At 42.0% G+C, this 20331-nt stretch overlaps 1 protein-coding gene across 1 annotated transcript; it reads left to right on the forward strand.

The window, feature by feature from the left end:
• The first annotated feature begins 2005 nt into the window (after window positions 1-2005).
• tdrd6 (tudor domain containing 6) lies at window positions 2006-19507 on the forward strand. The gene is made up of 4 exons (XM_008116671.2): window positions 2006-7651; window positions 12357-12475; window positions 12600-12668; window positions 19163-19507. The coding sequence occupies exons 1-4, from the start codon at window positions 2056-2058 to the stop codon at window positions 19232-19234; spliced, it is 5856 nt and encodes a 1951-aa protein (XP_008114878.2). The 5' UTR covers window positions 2006-2055; the 3' UTR covers window positions 19235-19507.
• Window positions 19508-20331: the final 824 nt, after the last annotated feature.

Below are 20331 nucleotides of genomic sequence, written 5' to 3' on the forward strand. Positions count from 1 at the left end.
GGGCCTCTTTGGCCACATTGGAGCTGCGATTCAGCAGGTTCTGGTAGTGCTCTTTCCAACGTAGTGCAATTGATGTTTTGTCCTTCAGAATGTTGGTTCCATCTGATGAGCGTAGGGGCTGTATGCTATGGTTTCTTGGTCCGTAAATGATCTTTGTGGCTTTGAAAAATCCTTGAGCATCATGGGTATCTGCAAAGTGTTGGATTTCTTCAGCCTTCTTTGTCCACCAGATGTTCTTGAGTTCTCTGGTCCTTCTTTGGACCTCAGCTTTTGCACTGGCATAGATCTTTTTCTCGGCAGCACAGTTGGTGTCTCTCTGCCATGTTTGGAAGGATTTCCTTTTGTTATCAATTAGCTGTTGGATCTCTTTGTCGTTGTCATCAAACCAGTCTTGATGTTTCTTAGTTTGGTATCCAATGCTTTCTTCACAGGCTGTGATGATGGTGGTCTTCAGTTTGTTCCAATGTTCCTCAACATTTTCGGGGTGTTCTGTGGGTAGATGATCCTTGAGTGTTGTTTGGAGAAGGGCTTGTTTGGAGGGCTCCTGAAGGGCTTGGGTGTTCATTTTGCGCCTTGTTTTTCTTCCTGAGAGTCTGTGTTTGGGGATGATCTTGATAGCCATCGTGGATCGGATTAACCTGTGGTCTGTCCAGCAGTCATCAGCACCTGTCATGGCTCTTGTGAGAAGCACATTGCGGCGGTCTCTGGCACGTGTGATTACATAGTCCAAGAGGTGCCAATGCTTTGACCGAGGGTGCTTCCATGATGTCTTGAGCTTGTTTTTCTGGCAGAAGAGAATGTTGGTGATGACAAGGTTGTGCTCTCCGCATTTGGTGAGAAGCAAGATGCCATTCGAGTTGCTGTTTCCGACCCCGTCTTTTCCTATGATTCCTGGCCACAGGTCGGAGTCCCGTCCGACTCTGGCATTAAAGTCTCCCAGGAGGATGATTTTGTCCTCCTTAGGTATCTCCGATAGGATAGTGTCCAGCTGACAAATGACACACAAACCCAACATGAACAACATGAAGTATTGATGGAGTTAGATTGACTTGGCTTGATGTGAATTGTAGTTCACTCACATCCTTACACATTTTCTAATAATAAAAAAACCCCAAAGCTGAGAAACAAACAACTTCATTTGAGCACTTGATCAACCAACATGGACACCGCATATTATTTGAGAACAAAGAAATGCTGGGTCACTCTAACAACCACCATGTCAGACTGCACAGAGAAGCCATTGAAATCCACAAGCATGTGGACAATTTCATCAACAGAAAGGAGGAAACCATGAAAATAAAATCTAGCTACCAGTATTTTAAAAAAAACTCTAAAATCAGGACAGTAAACAAAGAACAACACTCTGAAAATAGGGGAATTCCAGACATGAAACAATCAGGGCCAGCTAACACCTCCCAACAAATGATTCTCCCAGGCAGGAAGCAGCCAGGCCTTGAAGCTGCAAGGCTTTTCAATGCTAATCAAGGTGATTAATTGCAACATTCACACTGGCCTCCAACAGACAAGAGTTCTTTCTCCCACTCTGGACCTTTCATAAATATATAAACCCCACTTGCCTAGTTTCCAACCTCTGAGGATGCCTGCTTTAAATGTGGGCGAAACGTCAGAAATGAATGCTGCTGGAACGTGGCCATACCGCCTGGAAAACTCACAGCAACCCAGAGCTGAGAGAATTTGTATACTGTATATTAAAAAACTCAACCAACCAGCTATTTCGCTGTGATTACTCTTTGCGATGGAGATGAGAGAGGGGTCCTCGCGACGCCGGACCTCCTGCGCATGCCTGGCGAGGAGGGGGGCGTTGTCCTCGCGGGGTGTGGTGTCGCCCGTTCGGAGGAGCGCGCGCTGGTGGGGCAATCCGACCGTTGCCTCCCTTCGAAAGGTAAAGGGCCTAACGCTCCTCCGCGTGGCGGCGGCGCTGGCGCCCAGAGGCTGCGCGCTGGGCCATTGGGGCAGGGCGTGAGGGCGGGGCGGGGTCACGTGGCCGGGGCTGGGTGAAGCGGGAAGAGCGCCGGTGGGCGGGCCTGGGCGGCCATGTGCTCGGCGTTGCCCGGGGCTGGCGGATGGCTGTCGCTGCGCGTCTCCTTCGTGGAAGTGCACCCGGCGGGCCCGCTGGTGAGGCTGTGGGGGACGTGCGGGGAGCAGCGGCGGCGGGAGGAGTACGCGCGCCTGGCCCAGGAGCTACAGGCCAAGGCCGGGCCCCGCCTCTCGGCTCTCTCCCCGCCGCTGGCCTTGGCCGAGCTGTGCCTGGTGGAGCGGGGCGGGCGCTGGCTGCGGGCCCGCGTGGTGGGCTGCCCCGGCGGCTCTGGCGAGGACTACCGCGTCTTCTTGCTGGACGAGGGCCGCACGGTGGGCGCCGAGGCCCGCTGCCTGGCCCACGGGCCCGAGGAGCTCTTCCGCCTGCCCTCGGAGGTGCTGGGCTGCGTGGTGGCTGACCTGGTGCCCGCCGGCTTCCCTGGGAGCGGCCTGTGCTGGTCTCCGGCCGCGCGCGACTTCCTGTCCCGCCTGCAGGGCCAAGAGGCCGTGGGCCTGGTGCGCGAGGTGCTGCTCCCCGAGGGCCTGGTGGTGCTGGAGCTGCCCTGGCTGCTGGCCCAGATGCAGCCCTACGGCCTGGCCAGCCTGCTCGCCCCTGGCGCCTTCCGCGCCCTGCTCCAGGCCTCTTTGGCCCCTCCTGCGCCCCCGGCCCTGCCCTCTGCAGCGCCACCTGCTCCACCTCCTGCTCCAGCTCCTCCTGCTCCTGCTCCCTCACAGAGCCCCGAGCCCGCCAACTACTTCTACCCCCGGCTGGAGCTAGACGTGACGGAGCCCGTTATCATCACCCAGATCTCCGACCCGCACCGCGTATACTGCCAGTTGCGGAGCTTTTCCAAGGAGATCCAAGTCCTCTCTGAGGGCATGTGCCAGGCTTTCCGAGACAGCCATCAAGAGGAGCCCTTGCCCAAGCCGGGCTCTACTTGTGCAGCACGAGGCATTGACGGGTGCTGGTACCGGGCCCTGCTCCTGGAGACCTACTTGGGTACCAAAAAACGGCCGGAGGCCGCGGCCCAAGTCATCTGCGTGGACTATGGGAGGAAGGAGTTTGTCACCCAAAGGAACCTGCGCCGCTTGCCAGCGGAATATTTCCGCATGCCAGTCATGACCTACCCTTGTTCCTTGCAAGGCATTACAGATCGAGGGGCCGGCTGGTCCCTTTCACAAATCAGCGAGCTGAAGATGCTGCTACTAGGGAAGGTGGTGCAAGCACGAATCGAAGCCTATTGCCCTTTTGAACACCTTTACTATGTCACTCTGTACAGGGAAGATGGCCTCAACCTTAATTGCCTCTTTGGGGTGCAGGCCCATTGTTTGGCCCAGAGCCTTCTGCACAGCACTCAAGAATACACCTCTGACTTGATGACCGAACTGAAGAGTGTCAGTACCCCGGGCCAGATTGAAAAACCTGGCTCTTTGCTGGGCATGCTGTCCACACTTACTGCCGACCCGCTCCCTGTGGTCCATCTCAAGGCAGGGGAGCACCACAGTGTTCAAGTGACCTTTCTCCGTGACCCTACTGAATTTTGTGTGCACCTCCAAGAGCATCGCCAGCCCCTCTGTCGTCTGAAGCAAAACTTAAATGATTTCTACTCTCAGACTAAGAAACTGGAAGGTATTCTGCTTGAGCCCAAGCCAGGTTCACTATGCTGCGTTATGTTGAAGGAAAACTCATATCACCGTGCTCTTGTCACCAGAGTGGAGGGGAAAGGCATTGAAGTATATTTAGTGGACAAGGGGAATTCTGAAATTGTGGATTTGTATAAAGTGAAAGAACTGCTTTCTCAGTTCAGAGAACTTCCTGCTGTGGCTCTCAGATGTACATTAGCTAATCCTTCTCCAGGTCAAGCGTGGAGCCTAAATGCTGTTGATTATTTTAGGAAAGCTGTTCTAAACAAGAAACTGGTCATCAAAGTCCTAGGCATGCAAGGAACCATCTATGAAGTAGAACTTTTTGATCATGCCCTGAAAGGAGAAAAAAACCTAGGCAAAATTATGTCCCAGGGATTATACACTAAGCATCATGAGAATGTGCAAGTAGAGAAAGATCGTAAGATGATAGATTGGCCCTTATTGGGAGGTTCTCAAGGAGAAAGCATTCTGCATCAGTCTGATAAAGGCACTTGCTATTTATACCACAGAGAAATTGCAGAAAAAGATTCTAATGTTTTCCCAAATCCTTCAGCCTACAATCTGCAAAACTACTCTGAAATAACACCAGGATTGTATTGTGAAGAGCAGCTAAAAGTTGGAAGTACAGTAAATGTGGTAGTATCCTATACAGAATCCCCTAGTCTCTTCTGGTGTCAATTAGCTAAAAACACCCATGATCTGAAGGCTCTTATGGCTAAAATTCAGGATTATTGTATTCATGCAGTCCAGCCCCTTGACTGGCCAATTCCTGTATGTCTGGCAAAGTTTTCTGAAGATAACAAATGGTATAGGGCCCTTATCATTAGTAAGGTCAACTCTGCAGAAGAGGTGGAAGTTGTCTATGTTGACTTTGGAAATAAAGAACATGTTTCACTAAAGGATGTTCGTGCAACAAAGGAAGAATTTATGAAAATGAAAGCCCAGGCTTTTAGATGCAGCCTTTACAACTTAATTCAGCCAAAGAGTCCGGATCCTTTTGTTTGGAGTGAAGAAGCTAATGAAGCTTTTCAGGAATTTTTGGATTCAGCAAAGAAAACAGAACTAAAATGCACTATATTTGCTTTAGCATCATTAAATAGTACAGATCTCTTTAATATTGTGGATTTAATTACACCATTTGAAAGCTTCTGCCATTTTTTAACAAGAAAGGGTTTAGCCAGATCTGTGCATCCTCAAAACCCCCTGATACCATCGGTTCATCTCATCTCATACTATCATTCAACACATGACATCAAAATAGGAAGTGAAGAAAAAGTTTATGTTACTCATGTCAAAGATCCTTGTTTCTTTTACTGTCAGCTTGCTAGAAGTGCAGATGTTCTAGAACAGCTCACTAAAAGCATTAGTAAGCTCAGTAAAACCTGGCACAGTTTGCAAACATCACAGGCCCCTGGAAGTGTGTATCTTGCAAAGTTTACAGATGGCTGTTGGTATAGGGCAGTAGTAATTTCTTCAAAGACAAACAAAGAGGTTTTCTTTGTTGATTATGGAAATACACAGTTATTGAAGAATGAAGACCTGATTGTAGTACCAAATGAAGCTTTTGAGATACTCCTCTTGCCAATGCAAGCCATAAAATGCTGTCTGTCTGATATTCCTGCTGAGGTATCAAAAGATGCTGCTGAGTGGTTTGAAAAAAGTGTTCAAAATAAGCCCTTAAAGGCTTTGATTGTAGCAAAAGAACATGATGGGAAACTAATAGTTGAACTATATGATGGTAAAATTAAAATAAATTCAAAGTTGAAAGAGGTGATGGGTTTGCGGAGCAGTCAAGGAATTTTCCATTATGTTGAAAACCAAGCTTTATCTAAAAATTCACCCAAAAGAGAAATACAAACTGAAAAAAGACCATCTTTGATAAGTACTGTTAAACCTGTTTCAGAGATCAAGAGATCGTGCACTGGAAGTAAGGAAATACTGGATAATACGAAACATGGTTCTTGGAATAAAGAAGGAAGACAAGTGCAGCTGAAAACAGAAAAGATGACAAGATTTCCTGAGCTAGTGGAAAGAATTGATAAAAATGATAACGTAGCAACTACGAAGGACAGTAGCTGTGTACCTCTGAAAACAGAGAAACCTAGTGATAAAAACAGATGTCAAATTAAAACTAAGATGTGCTCTTCATTTAAAAGCATATGTGATCTATCTCAAAAAACCATAAAACCTGGTCTTAAAACTTCAGTGTATATTTCTCATATAAATCATCCTTCTGATTTTTATGTTCAGCTAGTAGAAGATGAGCCAATGATTAACAGCATTTCAGAGAAATTGAACAATTCTGGAAGAAGTGAGAGCTTAACTGGGGAGCAGCTTCATATTGGGGACTTACTATGTGCAATGTTTTCAGAAGATGGCTTATGGTATCGAGCTGTGGTCAATGAAAAGCCTTCTGGTGAGTTGGTGACTGTTCGGTTCATTGATTATGGGAACACTGCAGTAATTAGTATCTGCAAAACCAGGAGACTTCTTGGAGAATGTTCATCATTCCCAGCAATGAGCATTCATTGCTCACTGGGTGGAGTTAAGACCCCTCACCATGTTGAATGGACACAGGAAGCAATATTGAATTTTTCTGAAAGAGTACATGAAATTCAAATGAACAGTGAATTTGTGGAGAAATGTGAAGGCAAATGGGAAATTATTCTTAGTGATGAAAAAGGAAATATAACCGTGGATTTGATTCGTGGTTACCTTACAAACCAAAAGCCTCTGTTAGAAGAAACATTAGACAAAACAGAGAATGAGATTAATTTGATAAACCTGGATGGAGTTGTTTCAGATGAGCATAGCAAATCTTCATATGTATCAGAACCCAGGTTCTTCCACTGGACAATACCTAAAATAGGTCAAACTCTGAGCACATTTTCAATAATTGCAAAGGGCCCAGATTATTTTTGGTGTCGGTTTACTGAGATAGGAAATACTGATTCAGTTGAAAGAGAACTTCAGAGAGCCGGAGAACTTGAAGGAATGTGTGTGGATTATATTAAAAGAGGCTGCCCTTGTCTAGTAAAGTGCAGTAAAGATGATACATTTTACCGAGCAGTTGTTAGCAATTTTGAAGAAAACACACTGACAGTCATTCGTATTGATTATGGAATTGAGGAATGTGTTAATACAGAAATGATCAGGCACATTTCTGCTGAACTGTTGGCAATGCCACCTCAAGCATTTCTGTGTCGTCTCTTTGGATTTAGTGCAGAAAACGGTTCATGGACAGAAGGAGTAAATAAGTTCTTCTGTGATAAAGTAGCTGACTTTCCATTAGAAGTCATAGTTGTAGACAAAAGACCCCATTGCTTTCTTGAAATTCCTGTGTTTATTGTTAAGTTGGAATGTCGAAACATAAGCATCAATGAGCAAATGAAATCATTTTGGAAATATAACAGTGAAGACAGTGGCTCAACTTTAACAAATATTCACAGTCCTAAAAATCAGGTCAAAGATACAGAAGATAATTCAAATACTGTAATATTTGAAAAGGAAACATTTTGTTCATTAGTGACTCCCTTGACTACTGGTGATTTAGAAGATTTGTTAAGTTATTCAGAGCTGTTAAAACCTGGAAGTCCTAGTTCAGTTGATGAGGGGAGCAGAATTTTAGTGGAAAGGATTTCATTAACTTCACCCTCAAATCAAACCAGGCATGACTATACAGCTATTGAACAGTCGTCTTCAGATGACTCAGAAGATTTATTAGACTTCATATCTCTTTCACCAAATGATAATACTCAGATGCCAAAGATAGAGGTGTTAGGGGTGCCTTCATTTGACAGTACTGTAGGGTTGCAAGCAGCTGACAGCCCTTCTTTGGATGACAAACCACAACAGAGATTGAAACTGGATTTGCTTGAAGTGCCACCTGTGGAAGAAGAATTAGAACAGCATTCCTTGAGTAATACATTATTGGATGAACAAGTTGAAACTTCAAGCTGCAATATAAGTAAGTCATATATTACAGGATTTTAGAGTTTGGAAGGACCACAATGCATAGATAAAGCACTCCAGAAAGATGCCCAGCTAACTACTGTTTAAAGACCTCAAAAGGTGCATCTACATTGTGGATATAATACAGTTTGACACCACTTTAACTGCCATGATAGTATTTTTGAATCATAGGGGTTGTAGCAAGGTTTCCAGCTTTCTCTGCTAATAAGGGCTGCTATTTCACCAAACTATAAATACCAGAATTCCTTAGCACTGAGACATGGCAGTTAAAGTGGAGGCAAATTACATTAAGTCTACAGTATAGATCAGATATGGCCAAACTTTGGCCCTCCAGATGTTTGGGACTTCAACTCCCACAATTCCTAACTGCCAGTTGTTAGGAATTGTGGCAGTTGAAGTTCCAAACACCTGTAGGGCCGAAGTTTGCCCATGCCTGGTATAGATGCAACCATAATCTACCGTTCTCCAAGGTAATGCTTTTTATTAATAAGTGCTTTGTGTCATTCATTACTGGTTAGCTTCCTGATAGCTAGCATTATCCTGTGCATAACCTGATTTGGAAATACAGTAGCTTGCCATGACAATTGGAGCCATATCAGTAAATAAGTTTGAGGGTTTGTTTTTTACTGCTTTGTGTTTGTTTTTGTCTTCACAAGCAGGCCTAGGGGATTGTGGGGTTGAGGGAAAAATATATTTCAGTAGGTCCTAATTAAGCCCTCGGGAGCAATAATTTGCATTATAGCAAGATAGTTTGAGCCATATATTTCTGGGAAAATACATTTTCTACAGTTAACAGTGAGGATTACAGGTCAGCTCCAACAGAGTTGGGAAGCCTGAAAGGATTAACAGTAATATCACTCCTAAAGGAAAAGTCATGAAATTGGCCCAGCACTCTTGCTCAAGAGAATTGTTCTCTTTGGCAAATTTAATTAGGCAAAATAATTGTTGAAGTGGCTAGGAAGGAGGAACATTGTTTTCTAGTGTTCCTCCCCACATAATAATAATTATCAAATGGAAGTGTACATGTGTTTGAACTTAAATTTTCCCTCTAGGAAAGTCATGGCAAAAGTGTTCTTTAGTAGATTCCTCAAATGGTTCAGGTGGGTCTTGGTGACTTTCCAGAATCTTTCTTGATTTCCCCTGTACATAGTCGGCCTGACAAACAGCAGCAACTTTGCAAACAGATGGAAATCTGGAGGAAAAAGAAAAGGAAATACAGCAGGGTGGTTGTCATTGAGTGAAGGAAGGAGATGTAAGGCTGGGGAAAAGGTTCTGGGAAGCTTGTACCACTGAGACCTGAAGTTGATAGTACCCCCTTTGCCTCAGGAAAATGACATGGTTTGAAGCTGTGATACCAAGCTCACGGGCTGTGGCGCAGGCTGGTAAACTGCTGCAATAAATCACTCTGACCATGAGGTCATGAATTCGAGGCCAGCCCGTGGCGGGGTGAGCACCCGTCAATTAAAAATAAAATATAGCCCCTGCTCGTTGCTGACCTAGCAACCCAAAAGATAGTTGCATCTATCAAGTAGGAAATAAGGTACCACTTATAGTGGGGAGGCAAGTTTAACTAATTTACAACGTTGGAATGAGGAAGTGCCATCAGAGTGGATGATGAAGCAGCTGCTCCCCCTGTGGAGGGAATCGAACATCCCCTCAGGAGAAGGTTAAATTGCCTCTGCGTCTGTCTGTCTGTTGTCTCTGTCTCGGTTTGATGTGTTTATGGGCATTGAATGTTTGCCCTATATGTACATAATGTGATCTGCCCTGAGTCCCATTCGGGGTGAGAAGGGCGGAATATAAATACTGTAGATAAATAAACAAGGTGAACATGAGTAAAATGGCCAGAAAATGAGAGCTTTGGGAGGTGAGAGTTCTTTCTCAGAAAAAGGGCCACAGGTGTCTATTAAGGGGACAAAAATTGAATTTATGAGAATGATAATAAAAAAAGAAGATAGTAAGCATTAGTAAGTTGGGATGGATGAAGTGAATGCAAAAGGAAATGTTGGGGAGATTTTTAAGTGGCTGTTGTAGAGTATGAAATACAAGTTATAAAAGACAAGGGAGAGAAGTGACAGGATGTGACTAAGAATGTTTTAAGGGACATAAGGGGTTGGTTGGGGGAGGAAAACCACTGGGTCAACTAATTCATTACAAAACCAATAATATCTGTATTTAACTTGAAGGCAGACTGTGGAACTTCTTGCTGCAAAATTTTAGCAGTTTTATACAAGGAAATAAAACCACTAGAAAAGTATCATTAAGTGCCAGGCAGTTTGTTGTCGAAAGCTTTCATGGCCGGGATCACAGGGTTGTTGTATGTATTCCAGGCTGTATGGCCATGTTCTAGAAGTATTCTCTCCTGACGTTTCACCCACATCTATGGCAGGCATCCTCAGAGGTTGTGAGGCATTCACAACCTCTGAGGATGCCTGCCATAGATGTGGGCAAAACGTCAGGAGAGAATACTTCTAGAACACGGCCATACAGCCCGGAATATATACAACAACCCTGCTAGGCAGTTGTGTCAATGTTGATTTTCAGAGTTTTACTGCTGGCATACATCATTTTCTCAATTAAGGTGGGGTGACATGGTCAAATCTTTTAGAGTTCCTGCTATATGGTATCTATTTGCTTTCTGGGATTTATCCCTTGACACCCCCCCCCCCTCCTGTGCTGCCTATTTCCGTTAAACTGGTATTCCAAACTATATCATATCTCCAAGGCCCAGTCCCTTTAAAGTCAATTTATATTTGTCATATGTCATTTTTGTTTATAGTTGCTAAAATGTTGAATGATATTGCAAGGTGCTAATTTCTTTTTTGCAGAGAGGATGTTAGCAGCTATATAGTTTTTGGTCTAAAACTATTTAGTTGCTTGTGATTTCCTTTTTTTCATCATTTTAAAATGTATTTGTTATGTAATGCTTTTGACACGAAATAAATAACTAAATAAGCAGCTATATATTCAAACCCAATAAAAAACTGTTCACCTGCTCACTTTCACTACTTTGCAACTCCCAAGGAACAAAAAAAGGAGTCCTGTCTTATACATAGTATTGTCCACAGTATTACAGTATTTGTGCTATTTTGGGAATGATGTAGGTAACACACTTGCAAAAAGGTTATAACTATACAAGTTGCCATAGTTCTATAGAGGCATACTCGTAAATTGGCAAAGAAGTAGTCTCCTAAAATGCAACTGAAAAATATAGATATAGAATCATAGAGTTGGAAGAGACCATACGGCCCATCCAGTCCAACCTCATGCCATGCAGGAAAAAGCACAATTAAAGCACTCTTCACAGATGATAATCTGCATCAGTTTAAAAGCCCCCAAACAAAGGGCCTCCACCATACTCTAAGGCAGTGAGTTCCAACATTGAATAGCTGTTATGGTCAAGAAGTTCTTCCTAACGTTCAGGTGAAATTTCATTTCCTGTAATTTGAACCCATTGCTCCTAGTCCTAGTCTCCAGGGCAGCAGAAACAAGACCTCTCTTCTTTATGACAGCCTTTCAAATATTCAAACATTATTATCATGTCTTCTCTTAACCTTCTGTTTTGCAGGCTAAACATATCCAGCTCTTTAAGTCACTCCTCATAGGGCATGGTTTCCAGACCTTTGATCATTTTAGTCACTCCTCTGGACACCTCCCAGTTTGTTAATCACTCTTAAATTGTGGTTCCCAGAACTGGGCACAGTATTTCCAAGTGAGGTCTAACCAAAGCAGAAAGGGCTGGGAGGAGGGGGTGACGACAACCATTATTTCCCTAGACATTATACTCCTTTTTGTGTAGCCCAAAATCCCATGGACTTTTTTAGCTGCAATTCAGTAGTTTTTAGAATTACTTTATAAAATTAACCATTTATCATCCCCATTCAGTATTGCGAATCCTATTGACGAATCTTGCCTAGAGTAGACCCATTCAGTCAATTGTAAGTACAGTACACATAGGTAAACTCCATTGGATTCTATTGTGCTTGTGACCAACAATAGAATGATTCCAGGAATCAAGGTGACCAAAAATCTTGGGCCACTTATCCATGGGTCAGTATCAGTACTATGCCTTAACACTTATCAAAAACTCTGACTATAGTGGCAAAATCCAAAAACATAACTCCATCTTAGAAGAACCTAAACGAAGCACTGTACTTTCTCCATCATGGCACCACTTCTGGCCTTTTTGAAAGCCTAAGCAGGAAAATGTGTGGTGGTAGCAACCACAGATACATAGCTCCTTGAAGTGGTGCTGTTACTTCGACTGCTGAATTAACCTTGACTTATCCGCAAGTAATTTCAGAATCCATAATTTTACATTGTGAGATACCTGATATATGGGACCCTAAAGACAAAATTCATCTATGTTGCAAATACATTTATGCACATATAGCCTGAGGGTAATTTTATATCCTTCGTTCATGAAACAAAATTTGTGTACACTAAATTATCAGAAAGCAATGATGACATTTTTCAGCCACGTTGTAGACAATCTTGGATTTTGGAGTATTCAAGATTTGGGGAAGGGATGCTCAACCTCTATTCATTTTTCAGTTTTAAGGAAAGAAAACAAAATGGGAGCTCTGAAACGTGTCAGAACTGTTTAGGGACTGCCACTCTTAACTGGTGGTGGCAATCCTGTTGTTTAAGTGGCTTATATATTTACAAAAATAAAAGCATTGAAAATTTTTATTTTGTAGAAAAAGAAGAAAATACTTCCAATTTAAAGGGATTTGATATTGGTTCCAAATGCATGATTTTGTCGGGCACTCAGTGGTACAAGGCTAAGATTCTAGACATATCACTTGGAGGAATAAAGGTAAGAAGTCTTGAATGTATTTAATTAGCCACAACTCCTTGGTTCTGTTAGTAGTATTTAACCAATATATAAAGAAGTGGAATTGTCTTATATCCATGGCTGAATGCTGTATTTTTACTTAAAGGTCTTGAATCTTTCAACTGGGAAAGAAGAGATAGTCAGTACCCTTGAACTGGATCCAAATGCAACTGAGGTACAGTCCTTGAAAATTCAGAAAATATTCTTGTGTTATTTAAGAAAAGGGAGCAATAGAGTAGGAAGAGAAAGAAATGTGGCAGTGTCTTTAAGACTGTTTTTTATCTTAGCATGTTCTATGGGTCTTCAGATGCAGTATCTAGTGGTATTAGGGCCTTAAAATAATTGTATATACAGTTTTGGATAGGGCAGTACAAAATTCAATAGGATACAGAAAAAGCCGTCATGTTCCTTGCCCCAAATTTTAAAGGAGTGAGCAAGATGATGAAGGCATTTTAGATCTTTACAGTGGTCACTTTGTGCTGATGCGTGAAAGCAGTAAATCTGCTAACCAAAAGTGAGTTTCCCTGAGTTCAAAACTTTGAGAAAATTCTTTGCAGGAGGAAGGACTCATGTATTTTTAGGTATAGTGTGCCATGAAGCCATTGTTTGTTCATATCTTTGCTAAATGATTGTAATTTATAAATATAATTTCAATTTGGCAGTTTTTCTTACTAGCCTTCTTCCTAAATCTCTTACTGCATCTCCAGGAAGGTGTTCTGCAACTGGTCTTTTGATATGGCCATTTCTGTTGTCGAATTTGTTTCAAATGATCCTTTTAGATAGAGACTGGCCCCTGTAATATTTCTCCCACAGTAGTTGATATGGAGACAGTATCCATGTTCGGTATCCTGTTGAAAATGGCTGGTTGTTTAAAATGTGGAGGCCAAGAAAGATCTGCTACCCAGAGCTTGTGAAAGGGCTGTGTTATACAGAATTGGTTGTAGCTCATTGACAATGCACTTGAGTAGTTTCGTCTGGGGACTGAAGGTGAACACTAGGGGTGTCTTATCAATATGTGGTTCCTGTATGTCTTGCAATAGATTGTTCCTAGTTTAAAATCTTACCTTGCTATTGTAGTTTGAGAATTAAGTATTGTAACTCCAAGAGTTTTGAGTGTCTGGCTCTGAGCATATGAATTATCAGAGAGCTTGGCTTGGTAGTGTGTTTTGGGTGGAATATAAGCATGGGTTTTCAATAGGGAATATATTTAGAAGTGCACCGTGCAGTTTCACAGTGGTAGCATGAAACTAAATTATTTGGATTGTTCAGATTGACAATAGGATAGAAGTTGTCAAAATCCTGATAGGATTTTGTTAAAAAACACCCTGTATATATTACAGGAGAGCCAACGTGGTGTGGGCAAGAATTAAAGAGACTAGGGATCAAATCCCTGCCGTGAAAACCCACTGGGTGATCCAGAGTAAATCCCACTCTTAGTCTCACAAAACTCTGTGTTAGCTTCACCTTACGGTTGCCTTAAGTCATAAATGACTTGAAGGCGCATAACAGCAGTATATTTGCCCTTGTATATGTTTTAAAGTAAAATATATTTACTAGTGAGTCTTGGGTCAGCACTGATTATATTACTAAGCATGTCACATTAATATGCATCTACATATTCTGTTGTATCAGCTTTCCCTTAAAACCAATATTTTACTCCCTTAGACGTCTGAGGATACTTTTTCAAAAGGCGAAAGTTGTGGACAAGATTTCAAAAGGCAATTTGTTAATATACCTGGTTTTGAAAAATCTTCAGCATCGCTATGTAAAGCATTATGAAACAATTTTATTATCAGAATATAGCAATGCAGATAGTTTATATTTGAGTTTTTGGAGATCACAAGGAGATCAGAAACAAGGCTTCTTGATGTGAATAGGAAATATACTGTTAATCTCAAGAAAGATAAAAGTCCTGAGCTGTGGCTATTTTTCTCCAAATTGGATCTGTAGCTAATTTATGTTACTTCTTCCTTTGCAACATAATAAACAAGGGAAAATATCACCAGGAAGTAGATCATAGTTATGCACTCTTTTTCCTGGTCTTCCTTTGTACTATTTTGGTCTCTGCCTTAGTCTAGCTGCTATCAAATCCATTTTTCCTCATCCACTGCTCTGATAATGATGATGATGATAATAATGATATAATGACAATATCATGATAATAATAAGAATAGCAGCTCTGGTTTAATGGTTTCAGGAAACTAGAGTTCTAATCTCTGCCCAGCCATTGAGACCTGCTGATATATAGCATTCTTTCAGCCTCAGAGGAAGGCAATGGTCCCTCTGGAAAAAACCTGCCAAGAAAATCCTAGAATAGGATAGATGTAAGTTGGAATCAATCTGATGGCCCATATAGCTGAAGCACTTGCAAGCTTGCTTTTTTTACCTTCCTCCAATACCTTTCACATTCTTCTTTTTTCTACTGTGTTGGTTTTCTCTGGGGTGCGTGTGTGCTTTGTACTCTAAAGCATCATGAAGAGCGAAAGTGTTCTAGAAATACGAATTGTCTTTTACCTGTTCATGCTCTTCTAATATAAATTAAATATAGCCAAAAGCTTCAGGTCCTCTGTCACATCATCTCATGGTTTCTTGCTCAAACATGGGAATCCCTCATTTCTCAGAGAACATGATTTCTCCAGCAAATGTTGTATGAAGTTTTGAGATGGTCCTATCTTTCTTGGTCCTATCTTTCTTTCAGTCCTGAGTTAACAATCCCAAATAGTATTTTTCCACTACCTGGTTACAGCTAGACAGTCAGCCTTATCAGCGTCAGACTTGTACAATGTAGTTTCTCCTTATTACAGTCCACTTATAAATAAAATAAAGTCCCATCTATCCACAAAACTACATCCACATATCCTCCTAATTACCGTATATACCCAAATATAAGTTGAGTTTTTCTGCCGTTTTTGAGGGCCAAAAATGCCCATCTGGGCTTATATTCAGGCCATCTAGTCCAATCCCCTTTTGCATGCAGCATTCGTCCAGCAAAAGCATGATGAAAACACCCCCAGAAGTTAGGTAGGCAGCTGCGAATTGAGGTCCTCCTCTGCTGCATCTGCCTCTGTTCGCTGTGGAGGCATCCGCTCCAGATGTGTCCAAAGTGAGTGCAGGCCTCCACTCGCTGAGTCTGCTTGCGCTGGCGGCAGGCAGGCAGGGAGCTGCGAACAGTGGTCTTCCTCCGTTGCGTCTGCTGCGCCGCCTCTGTTCGCTGCAGAGGCACTCAGCAGATGCCTCCGCAGCCAGAGCAGGCCTCCGTTGACTGCATCCCCCTTAACTGGCGGCGGAACCCTGCGCTGGCTGCAGAACACTGCGCAGCCAGCATAGGCCTCTGCAACCAGCGCAGGTGGATGCAACCAGTGCTTGGCTGCAGAGGCCTTTGCAATGAATGGAAGTTGACGCAGCGGTGGAGGACCTCCTTTCGCAGCTGCCTGACTTCCAGCGATGTTTTCATTATGCATTAGCTGCATGAAATCTGCATGTAGAAGGGGGTGGACTAGATGCCCCAAGGGTATCTTCCAACTCTATTAATGTTTTTGTTGTTGAGGCTGGGTGACCATCTGTCAGGGGTGCTTTGATTGTGCTTTTGCTGCATGAAGGCAGAAGGGGGCTGGACTAGATAGCCCATGTGGTCTCTTCCAACTCTACAGCCCGAAAGACATACAACAACTCTATTATTGTTGTTGAGGCTGGATGGTCAATTGTCGGGGGTGCTTTGATTATGCTTTCCCTGCATGAAGGTAGAACGAAGGGGGTTCAATTAAATGGCCTTTAGAGGTCCTTTCCAACTCTAGGATTCTATGAAAGGAATCCTAGCCGAACACGAGCCAACAGTTTGACACTGCAGCTGAAAAGGCCAATGCTGTTCTAGGTTGCATCAACAAGAGAAGCCCGAGAGTAAGAAAAAGTGAACTGATATGATACTTTACCTCGGCTGGTTTTTAAATTGCTTTTAATGATAATTTTTAATGCAACTATTTATTTTAACTTACCGGTATTGTACAATGTTTACTATTGTCTTTTGCTTAATTTTTATGGTTTTTTATTTATATAGGCATTGAATGTTTGCCTGTTGCTATGTTGGAAGCCACCCTGTGTCCCCATGGGGAGATAGGATGGGGTACAAATAAATTATTATTATTATTATTATTATTATTATTATTATTATTATTATTATTGATACCATATTGTTTTTGTTGACTCTCCTTTTCTTCTTACAAAGCTAGTTAACTGTTTTTCTTTGAAATATGGTAAATATTCAAAAACATTTAGCTTACTGATGCCTCAATGTAATTTTGTTAGTATACATTTTCATTTTTAAAATTTACCAGTAGCTGCTGCATTTCCCACCTTCTGCTAATACTTGAGTCAATAGGTTTTCCGTTTTTGTGGTAAAATTTGGTGCCTTGGCTTATATTCTGGTCGGCTTATACTCAAGTATATACGATATATTCTTTTAAATGCATCAACCATCAGTCTTCTGACTGAACTCCTGAACTTAAGACACTGAGTTCTGTTCATGCATTTTAATTTTTAAAATCTTGATTTATATAGTTCAGCATTTTTAAAAGCATTAAAGAAACAGGTTTCCAGTTTGAGACCATCACATCAAAACTGCTACGTTTCATAGGAAGGGTGAAATATGTCTCTCAAGTCCTTTTTCATTTGTTCTATGTTTACTCATGAGTAATTATGAGCCATAAGAACTCTAGACCAGTGGTTCTCAACCTTCCTAGTGCCACAATCCCTTAATACAGTTCCTCATGTTGTGGTGCCTCAACCATAAAATTATTTTGTTGCTACTTCATATCTGTAACTTTGCTACTGTTATTAATCGTAATGTAAATACAGTAGAGTCTCACTTATCCAACAAAAATGGGCCGGCAGAACGTTGGATAAGCAAATATGTTGGATAATAAGGAGAGATTAAGGAGAAGCCTATTAAACACCAAATTAGGTTATGATTTTACAAATTAAGTACCAAAACATCATGTTATACAACAAATTTGACAGAAAAAGTAGTTCAATATGCAGTAATGCTACATATTAATTACTGTATTTACGAATTTAGCACCAAAATATCATGATGTATTGAAAACATTGACTACAAAAATGCGTTGGATAATCCAGAACGTTGGATAAGTGAATGTTGGATAAGTGAGACTCTACTGTATCTGATATGTGGGATGTATTTTCATTCACTGGTCCAAATACCTAATAATGCCCAAATTTGAATACTGGTGAGGTCGATTTTATCATTTGGCAGTTGTAGTTGCTAGAAGGCCAGCCAATCACAGCAGGAGGAGGGCTTTTGGTGGGAGAATTCACCGTCTGTTTCCAAAAAGAAAGAGGACAGGTGGAGAGATTTTCAGCTTTCTTTGCCATGTGTTTTCTGATGGTCTTTGGTGGCCCCTCTGACACCCCCCCCCCTTGTGACCCCCCCGGGGTCCTGACCCCCAGGTTGAGAAACGCTGCTCTAGACCCTTGCTCCTTCTGTAGTATAAGGTGACTTCTGCCAGCTAGAAATTCCACTCACTGTGAAAGCTGTCTTTGCTGTAGGATGCCAGTGAAGCCCGTCAGCCTACCATTCTGAAGAAAATTATGTTTTTAGGATTGAAGGAGGAAGAAAGTAAAATTGTTTCAGTTTCATTGATCTCCACCAAGTCCCTAGAGATCTAGGGAGTGACACCACCTCTTTCCTCCAGACTAAAGAGCTGTGTTGCCCTCTTGCCCCTCCCCTGGTCAATAAAGGGCTCAGCAGTGTGCTCAAACACGAGGTTTCGGTGTTTGGGGGTACAATACAAAAATCCATGGAAGGGATGTTAGACAGCTCATGTAATGTAAGACCCGGACCTGTTTCTCCACTACATTCTAACACTCCAGTATATTCCCTGAGACAGTATAGTATATAGAGTCAAAGTGTCAAACTAGGACACTAGTAACCAGATTCAAGCTCTCCCCCCCCTCCCCAGTTCAGCCATGTAAATTGACTGGGTGATTTGGGGCAAACGCATTTTCAGGAACAAAAAGGTAAAGAAACTCATTCTGGACAAGTTCTGCCATAAAAACATGATAGGTTCATTGTAGGGGTGCCATACTTACCTGAACATACACAACAGTAATGTTTTAACAATAATTTGAATGCAAATTTCCTGCTTCTTGGCAGGGGGTTGGACTAAATGGTCCCCGAGGTCTCTTACAACTCTGTGATTTTAGTTATTGGAGGACTCGGAAGAGGGGGTGGGACTCATGGAGGACTCTGCCTCCTCTTCCGAGTCTTCCACGTTTCCCGGCTGGAGCGGCGGCAGAAGCCGTACTCTTCCAGGCTCTTGCTGCTGCCGCCACTGCCAGCCTTCACTCTCTCACCCACCCTCCCTCCCTCACTCATCTGACAAGAGCACCAATCCTTCCCTGGATGCAGGAGCAGAGGCAGCCAGGGCAACATGGCGGGCCCAAAGCACTGGTACGGAAGGGTTCACTAGCTCCCCAGGGCTTGCAAGGGGGAGAAAAGGCCACATAACAATTAAAATAATGTTTAAATATACTCCAGTTTCCCTGCAAAACAGATAGTCCGTGAAAAGCGAAGTAGCGAGGGAACACTGTATTTGCTTTAATACGAATCTCTATAAAATAGTTGTGTTGGTTTAAAATATATTTTGTTTCCGACAGGAAGAAGAGGCTACTAGTTTAAATGAAAGCAGTTCTCTTTGTGACATCTGCACAGAAAATACATCGGCATAATGGAGTAACCTTTCACTTCGATTTTACCTAATTTTGATATAGAGAGTATGAGTTCAGCGGACTAATTCTGTTCAGACAAGGAACATCTTGCACTACTATTTGTTGTATTGAAAACCTCATTGGTTAAACACAGGCTTTGTTTTTGAAATAATATGCTTTCATTGAGTTTTGAGTTTAGTTTATTAAAAAGCATTTTTGAAAGCACTGTGGGTACATATAAAAGTGTTACTTTTGGTTTAATGTAGCAAAAATAAAGTTTGGAGAAATAACTGATTTTTCCTGTTTCATTTTGTGCTTCATGGAAAAATTGTATTCTTTACAATGGTAGATTGTGTACATTATGGATCATAGGTAGAAGCATATGGCCATTTAAAAACATTTACAAATGATTTTAAGTAATTTTTGTTAGATATTCATAAAGAATCTTTTTATGTTGAATGTAAAAGCATAATCAAATATTATACTTTTGCCTACACAAGGATTATTTTAGAGAAAACTATTTGGGGGAAAAGATTTATACCAGAAAATCAAAAAGGACTTTCCACAGTAGGAGAATATCACTGATGAACATATCACTGATGAAATTGTTTTCTATTTTTATTGCTAGCTTTGCAGTAGCTCACCATCTTTGGATCCAGTACCTGGGATTTTTAAAACTGCCACATGTTGACTAATTGGCAAATGCTGTGCCACTGAAGTACCTGATAACAACTAAATGGGACATTATAAAGAAATTCTGTTGGGAAATAAAAGTTCAAAGATATATTCTGTTATTTAGAAAGCTGTAGCAGAACCTATAGGAACTGAATTTTGAAATGTAGAAATTGGCATTTAGCTTGACTGTTGTTTCCGCACTGGGGCCACAGGCATCATGACTAACACATTTGGAATATCCTGACAAAGGAGAGGGGTAACTGTCCAATTAATTTCCAGGCTATTCTAAAAATGTAGACTTTGTATGTGATTTTGCAGCTGGTAAAGGCAGTAAATTAGGTTAAGGCTAGATTTCATTTAGGAAACATGATGTGATAGGAGCCATAGGCACAGTTGCTCTTAAGCAACTACTCTGGTACTATGGAGCTCATAGTTCACCCTGG

The sequence above is a fragment of the Anolis carolinensis genome, chromosome 1, assembly GCF_035594765.1.
Source record: "Anolis carolinensis isolate JA03-04 chromosome 1, rAnoCar3.1.pri, whole genome shotgun sequence".
Taxonomy (NCBI): Eukaryota; Metazoa; Chordata; class Lepidosauria; order Squamata; family Dactyloidae; genus Anolis; species Anolis carolinensis.

Excerpts from the sequence above, each read along its gene's own strand:
- tdrd6 (XM_008116671.2), top strand. The coding sequence starts at position 2,056 with ATGTGCTCGGCGTTGCCCGGGGCTGGCGGATGGCTGTCGCTGCGCGTC. Across the intron at positions 12,476-12,599 it reads TATCACTTGGAGGAATAAAG|GTCTTGAATCTTTCAACTGG; the intron begins GTAAGAAGTCTT and ends TTTTACTTAAAG. Across the intron at positions 12,669-19,162 it reads TGGATCCAAATGCAACTGAG|GAAGAAGAGGCTACTAGTTT; the intron begins GTACAGTCCTTG and ends TGTTTCCGACAG.